Source organism: Dipteris shenzhenensis, chromosome 6 (genome assembly GCF_047967505.1).
Source record: "Dipteris shenzhenensis isolate YYH24624 ecotype China chromosome 6, Dip_SZ_1.0, whole genome shotgun sequence".
In the NCBI taxonomy this organism is placed as follows: domain Eukaryota; kingdom Viridiplantae; phylum Streptophyta; class Polypodiopsida; order Gleicheniales; family Dipteridaceae; genus Dipteris; species Dipteris shenzhenensis.
The window spans coordinates 35,658,105-35,665,955 of NC_141601.1; the positions used below are offsets into that span (position 1 = coordinate 35,658,105).

A 7,851-nucleotide genomic window follows, 5' to 3' on the forward strand; every position below is an offset into this window, starting at 1 on the left:
GACTTATTTATACTTGTGGCATATATTGAGTTCATCTCATACTCAAGATTTTGATAGGTATTCTTATGAAAGGGAGTTGGCGCCCCAGGGGTGGCAGGTACTCAGACATCCCTGTGCAATAAAAAGTTGATCATGTTGTTTTCGAAGTTCCCTATCTCCTTTACAAACTCCTTTTTATTTTCTGGATCCATCCCTTATCATTAAACATTAAACTATGCAAAAGGGGTCTTCAAAGTTTTGTACACATGCACACACGTGTGCGAGGGTGTGTGCATGTGCACGCGCACACACACACAAATGTATGTATGTATAGCTATATGTACGGACTTATAGCGATTTCTAAAACTAGAAAGGCTACAAAGGACAGGGGGGCTGTAAGAACTGCTCCCCCATATAAAAGGGTGGCCATGGGCTAACCTATTTCTTGCCTTATGGTCCAAAGGGCAGCCATAAGAGCCACCTTATTTAAAAGGGAAGCCATGAGAGCTACCCTATTTAAAAGGGAGGCCATGGGCCCTATTTCTTGCCTTAAGTTTAAAAGGTCGGCTAAAGGCTGCCCTATTTCTTACCTTTGCCTAAAAGGCACCCACAAGCTACCCTATTTCCCTGGCTTGGAACATGCCCATAGTTTTGCATGGTTTAAAAGGGTGACCTATGAAAAAATCACCCTCTTGCCACCCTTTCAGGGAGACCACTCTTATATGCCATTTTAAGCCTATAAGAGTTTTTTTGGATATTTTTAATAGAGCCGGTGGAAACAAATGAAGAAGCTAAGAAGCTCTATTAGGAAGCGTATAGGAGATTTTATGACATTTGTAATAAAGCTGATGGAAACAAATGAAGAAGCTAATAAGCTCTATTAGGAAGCCTATATGAGATTTTATGACGTTTGTAATAGAGTTAGTGGAAATAGCGAAGAAGCCAAGAAGCTTTACTAGGAATATACCATGGGGCTTTAACATAGGGCATCTAGGCTACACTTTGATGTCATCACCTAGCTTGGCTCTAGGTGGGTAAGGAGAGAAGAGGAACTTTACTAGGAATATACCATGGGGCTTTAACATAGGGCATCTAGGCTACACTTTGATGTCATCGCCTAGCTTGGATCTAGGTGGTTAAGGAGAGAAGGGCAACTTTACATGGTTGTTGATGATCCTCTGATGTCATTGAGTAATGCAGGCAAGTTGAGGCAACCTTTGTGAATGCCTCGTCCACTACAAGCTATCAATGTTGGCCTATGAATATGGCTAGGTGGAGTAGCTTAGTGTGGAGCACAATTGGCTGAGCTAGAGCTTGTGGACTTAGTGGGGAGCACAGTTCGCTGAGCTGGAGCCTATGGACTCTAGTAGGGTGCACACTTGCCTTTTAGTGCATTGGATGGAGACATGCACAGAACTTATGTCACTATATTGAGCATAGCCAAGTATGCTGGATACATATAGGTTTGGCTTTTCAGACCTTTCAATGTGTACGTCCACACAGTTGGAGCTTGTTCACGCCGCAAGCTTGGTTTGAAATTGTGAGAGATGGGTTGCAAATTTAGATTTCACGTGAACATAATTTTTTGCAATGATAGAAAAATCGGTTGCTTGATGAGCCCTTCCTTGTAAGGAGGGGATGAAGAGAAAAATAGTAGTAAATGCCAGTGGGGGAGTTCTCTTACTACCACATCAGATTTTGGAGTTGTAGAGTTGAAACGTTTGACTGTAAACAGTCGACAACTGCTTGGAAACTGCCTATGCATGAACCCAGGAAAATTTGTAACTTGGTTTTTCCCCCAAACTTCTATGATTCGGAACTAGCTTTCACGCTCTTGGAAGACACACACATCATTGAACTACAGGTTGAGACTCCAGTGCAATAGTTTGACCCCAAAATTTTTGACTCAATGGAGGTTCCCAGTGTTGAGAAGGTGTAAATGATAGATTACAAAGCTAGGGGTTTGTGTCTGAGCTCTCCTTCATTTGCATCTTCATCTTCGTCTTCATCTCTCCATCAGTATAGATAAAGAAGAAAACTAGGGTTTTCATCGCCATAGCCAGAGTAATTCGGAGCTCAATCGATCTCCATCTCCATCTCCATCCTCCCCTACTTTTGCAACCACATCAGATTTTCGAGTTGCAGAGATAGGACGTTCGACTGTAAACAGTCGACAACTACTTTGGAAAAGGTGTTTGCATGAACCCAGAAAAAGTTTACAACCTGGTTTTTTCCCAAAACCTCTCTAGTCTTAGAAGACACACACAATCATTGTCCAGGCTCGAGTGCAATAGTCTGACCTGACTCAACCAAGGTTGTAAAGGAACCGAGTATGGAAATGCAAAACTAGGGTTTATTTGTGCCGTCTTCATCTTTATCTTCATCGTCCTCTTCGTCTTCATCATCTCGATAAGAAAACTAGGGTTTTCATCGCCATAGCCAGAGTACTTCGAAGCTCACTCCATTTCCGTCTCCGTCTCCGTCTCCATCTCCATCTCTGCTTCGTTTCCATGGACTCCAAGAAAAGGAAATTGCAGGAAAATAGCCTCGCTGACCTCTCCTCTGATGATGTTCGTGCCCTCCTTGAGCCCTTCTCGAAAGAGCAGCTCATCGATATCCTCCAAGAAGCGGCCATCGAGCACGATGACCTCCTGGAGGAAATCCGAATGCACGCCAGCAAAGACCCTGCCCACCGCAAGCTCTTTGTCCGCGGCCTCGGCAGGGATATCTCCACCGAGGCTCTGGAGAAGGCCTTCTCCCAGTATGGCGATGTCGAGGAATGCAACGTGATCATGGACAAGAACTCCGGCAAAAGCAAGGGCTACGGTTTCGTTACCTTCAAACACTTGGACGGTGCCCTGCGCGCTCTGAAGGAGCCCAGCAAGAAGATCGAGGGCCGCATGAGCGTTTGTCAGTTGGCGGCCTCCGGATCAATTTCCACTCCATCTCTACCCTCCCAGGAGGTGGCCTCTCGTAAGATCTATGTCGGTAACGTGCCACTAGACTTTTCGGCTGATAAGCTGGTTACTGTGTTTTCCAAGTATGGCGAGATAGAAGAGGGGCCTCTAGGGTTTGACAAGCAGACAGGAAAATGTAGGGGCTTTGCTCTGTTCATCTACAAGTCCCTTGATTCTGTCAAGCGCGTATTAGATGAACCGGTGAAGACAGTCGATGGCCATAGGTTGGTTTGCAAACTAGCCGACGTGCAAAAGCAGAAGAACTCGTCTGGGCAGTCTGACGCAATAGACCTAGCTCTGGGGCAGCCTGGAATAGTGGGTCCTGCTCCTGGTATCGTTAACAATACCGGCCTTTCAGGATTACTCCCCTTGACTCAAGGAGTTCTCAGCCAACAGTCCCTCAATTCTGCTCTTGCCGCACAAGGGTTGTTTTCAGGTCTAAACCCCAACGCTGGTCTCTCTAGCCTGAACGCTTCGTTCCATCCATCTGTAGCCCAGCAGTTGGCTTTGAACTCACCTTTTGGTTCTTCACTCAATCCTTCTTTGAACTCTTCTCTTTCAGCTTCTTTGAACGGCTCCCTATCCCAGGGAGCTTCCCAGGGTCTCTCATCGGCATTTGGGCAAGTGCCCACTTCTGTGGGTCTTGCTTCGTATGGCCTCCATGGTTTAGGTGTTTATGGATCACAGGTTGCAGGTCTAGGGAGTTCCGGCTCTGTGGGTGCCTCACTTTACGGTATGCCAACAAGCTCAATTCTTCAGGGGACGGGAGGTCACCACTTGTCAACGTCTCAGCTGGGACAAGCCTCAGGAGCTCGAGGCCAGTCTCTTTCTTCTTATTTCACAACTTAAGTAAGACCTCGATTCCCTTGTTTCCTTGATATTGCTTAATTCGTTCGTACATCAAGTGTCTTTATCTTCACATTTTGCATTGGTTAGCTTTCTACCTGGGCGGTTCTTGGTTGCTTTAAAGAAGCAGCTTTTGAATATGCGTGCTTAAGAAGTTTTGGATGTTTCCTTCAGTTTAATAACTCTGTTCTTGGGTTCTTCCCTTGCCCTCTGAGTAACGTAAGGTCTTTTGATTCGCATTAACCAGGGCCATAAGTAGAAAGAGTCGTGAACAATCATGCCTCTCAAGCTAGCATCACGGATACATTGTAACGCTAGACTTTTTTTGTGCATGCAGCTCTGGTTTCACCTCAGTCAAACGTGGAACATTTTATTCACTTTGCCTTTTAATTTAACTCAATTGTTATAGTAGCACATTTTCATCAAAGCAGCCTGAATGGAGTTAATTTTCTTTTCAGTTGTATCTGAGATGTTTTTTTTTCCAGCCTTGTGATGACCTTCGACATACTGTTGCATTTGCAGTTTTGAGGTGCCCAGTCTCTTTGTTTTGGACGCTGAAAGTCTATCTACTGGGCCTCCTTTGCTCTTCTTGCCAGATTACACGACTGCTTTATGACGGAAGGTTCTTGTATAACATGTTGAACTTCACGATCCTAGGTTTGGATCAGTGCTTAGAAAAGCTGACTTCTGGGGAAATTTCATAGATCTTTTTGATTATAAGACTTGTTCATCTTTATTTTGACTTCTTTCCAACTGCAGCAATCTCAATTGCTGAGCAGTAGGGACTAGGAAAGAGCGTTTTGTGATCTTTTGGAACTCAAGATTGGAACATGGTGTTTATTGTAGAAGGCTCGACTCCCTATATGGTTTATATCTATTTTAATACGGTTGGAAAATCCTTTTGAATCTTGATCTATATACTCCTCTGAAAAAAATTCGTTTTCTTGTTGGTGGCAAGAAGACATACTATGCGTTTTTGGTGTTTTGTCCTTTTCATTTGAAGCATGGTGGATCCTTTTGTCAGTGACTACTCCATGGTTGTGCTCCCACACAATTTGATTATTCAGCGGTGATACTTGTCTTGCAAGACTTTGTTAGTCCTTCACATTTCGTCATTGGAATACTGATTCTTCAGCTTACACCTGGGGAATCTACCTGGTAAAGCTTGCCTACAGTTTAGCAGGTGTCAACGCTTATGCTTGTTGTGGGAACTAATATATATCAATTTGACATTTCAGAAACGTAAGAATGGCAGCTATCAACCTTCTGTGTTTGGATGTCACTGGCCTTATATTCAGCATGTGTACAGCTAGCTGCCCATGCAGATAGCACTTGTGGAATTTCACAGGGTGTAGCCTGCCTATTTGCCCTGCATTGCCCTAGCTGCTTACTTTGCAGCTACCATTTCGATGTTCGTCGTATAAGTGTCTCCCTGTCTATCTCCCTTTCCACCCACAATTGGAATAAATTTTGTTGCTTTTTGATGGGCAGGCATTATGCCTTCATGAGAGGATGTGGATACTGGATTGTTGGGTACTAGTTTGCTGTGTTCACTAGTAATGATCTTTACCAGTGTGCATTCGTGTTTTTGAACATACTATTGTATTTATTTGTTCCATCTCTTGCTTTTATGACATTTCCTCTCTTTGTTGTCCATTCTGGGCCTTTTTACTATTCATAGATGATCACCTCTTTCTGAGGAAATTGTGGCTGGTCATTTGATGTGCAAATTTGGAATTACAAGCATACCAGTTTTCATTGTGATCTGAGGGCAAGGCTCTACAGCTGCAGGCCTACTATAGAGATTAGGTATTCTATCTCAGGAGATTTTAGGGTTTAGCTGATTGATGGAGCCCTTTCTTTAACATTTGTCATCCCATACATCTTCCGGGATGGCCTGCCCTACGTCCAGGGATTTGACTTCTGGTTCCTTCCAATTATACTTGTACCAATTTTTGCACCCATACTATTCTATCAAGTTTACAGACATGTCATCAGTACAATTGGATTGGTGCGAGGATCATTCTCCTCGGATTACTGTGGATGTCGCTTCCCTGTTCTGATAAGTCTTGGAGTGTAATTTTTCTTACGCCTTCATTCATAATAGAAGGGTCTTATCATCAATCTAACCCTTCTGAAAACTGGATACTATTTAAGTAAACTTTGATACAGAAGGCTCCAAGAATTAATGGCCTTTGAGACTCACATGGGTATTTATAAGGACTCAAATTTATCGATCTCTGAATTCCAGTTTTGATCAAGGTACCGTCACTTGCTTTCAATGAGTCTTAGCACTCCAACTGTTTTGGACAGAGTTTGGCTCTGTATTTAATGCTGACAACATTTTTGACAATTGTCAGCTGCTTTTCACTTTTTCTGCTCTTGCCTTGTTTTCTTTGTTAAAACCTTCTGACTGCGTTCTTAAATTTAATTAGGCTGCTCTGTAAATACAGGAGAGAAATGGACAAGTGTTTCTATCTTGTATTCAAGGCAAATTCTTGATATACAACTGTTGTATGTGCTTACCTTTTTCTCACTTAGTAATTTCAGTTCTTATTTTCAGCTTTGGTTCCAGCAGCTTATTTGTATAGTTTGTACATAGCTTTATCAGAGGTTCTAGAGCAATCTGGAATACATTTTTCCATGGGCATCCTACTCTATTGTTTGCAGTTAATTGTGCTGCTCTGAGGGACCGGAAATATTTTTAAGATTAGAATGGTTTTTTGAGGTGATTTCTATTGTGGTATGTAAACTATTTCAGTTGGCCTCATGTTCAATGAAGAATTTTATAAGCCCTAATAAGTAAGCAGGAGATTTGCTTACGAAAAGTGATAGGTCAGACATGCTATTGAAATACCCTGTTCGTCATAGGGAGTTGTAGGTTGAATGAAGAAAACGTGGGCTACTCTGTGTTTAGGCTCATGTTAAGTGTTAGCCTTTCTCATGGCTGAGTCTGACCAAATACCTTTTTATATACGAATGCCTTAGTGTATATGGGGCGTGGATATTAGTGTGTACAGGTGCATGGATGTGTATACGGTGGTCTACACCCATGGTGGGGTCTCCGATGATGGTGGGAATGCCCTTGCTGGGCATGATGGAGTAAACTGTGCAGGTGACTCTCATGAGTTTGGGCATGTGTACATTTGTTGTATTCCAGGGGATCTGTTAGGTATGCTTATGGATTCATTTAATATGTGAATTGTTTTCAACCGTTTAGTTGTCATGGGGTTGAAACTGCAGTATTTGATCTGTTTGTAGAGGATGAGTAGTTTTGTCCTTGTTCCCGAGTCATCTAGATGTACGTGGTAGTAAGATACAGCAGCAATGATGCTAATATGTCAGAATGAAGCAGTTGAGAAGGGAGCAGTGAAGGGGTTGAACTGGGAGGAATGAGGCGGAGTGATGTGGTTGGAAGGGAGAGAATGAGGGAACACACAAGGGAGATACTGTTGTTGGAGCTAGACCGCTTAGTTCCTATCAGGAAAACGGAAGTAATGGATGCTCAATTTGGAGCTTGGTCATGTCCACCAAAAGCTACAAGGGGACTTGTTTCTAATTTTGTTACGCCTTGTTATCCTAAACATGAAATGTCACCTTGTGATTTGTCGTTCCAGTTTCTGTAGGGTTGACATTGTAGTAACTCGTCCTTACTAGGTATATTTCTACTTGCTAGAGGTGAACATCTTAGGAAGTTTTCATCTAAATTATGGATTGTGATGAGTTACGTTTGTTGCACTAATTCCAACTTGCCTATGGTTTTGTTATGAGAAGAGGATTACAGGTGTGGGAAAGGGAACTTGCTTAAACAAGCTGGATACATGTTTGTTTTTGGTCAAAGTAGTTGCTTCCTTAACTCTTGTAGGAGGCTATTGAAGTGAAATGTCTTTCAAGTTTAAAGGTGGCTATCACAGTCGCATGTTGGGTGCTGAGTGGCAACTTTCTCATTAATTTGGATTTTGTATTTATAACTGTTGCATTGTGCTGTGTATAATCAGTTGTTTTTTTAGATATATCAGACATGGGTTTCTAACAGAGGTATCTCCTCCTCACATGCACGTGCCAAAAT

The 7,851-nt window shown here is 42.7% G+C and overlaps 1 protein-coding gene across 1 annotated transcript; it reads left to right on the forward strand.

Moving 5' to 3' along the window:
• The first annotated feature begins 2,362 nt into the window (after positions 1–2,362).
• LOC147901114 (UBP1-associated protein 2C-like) lies at positions 2,363–4,688 on the forward strand. Its single transcript, XM_087375450.1, has 2 exons — positions 2,363–3,785; positions 4,305–4,688. Exon 1 carries the CDS (start codon positions 2,490–2,492, stop codon positions 3,783–3,785), a length of 1,296 nt encoding a protein of 431 aa, XP_087231576.1. The 5' UTR covers positions 2,363–2,489; the 3' UTR covers positions 4,305–4,688.
• The last annotated feature ends 3,163 nt before the right edge of the window (positions 4,689–7,851 follow it).

Coding starts and splice junctions, on each gene's coding strand:
- LOC147901114 (XM_087375450.1), top strand. CDS start 2,490: ATGGACTCCAAGAAAAGGAAATTGCAGGAAAATAGCCTCGCTGACCTC.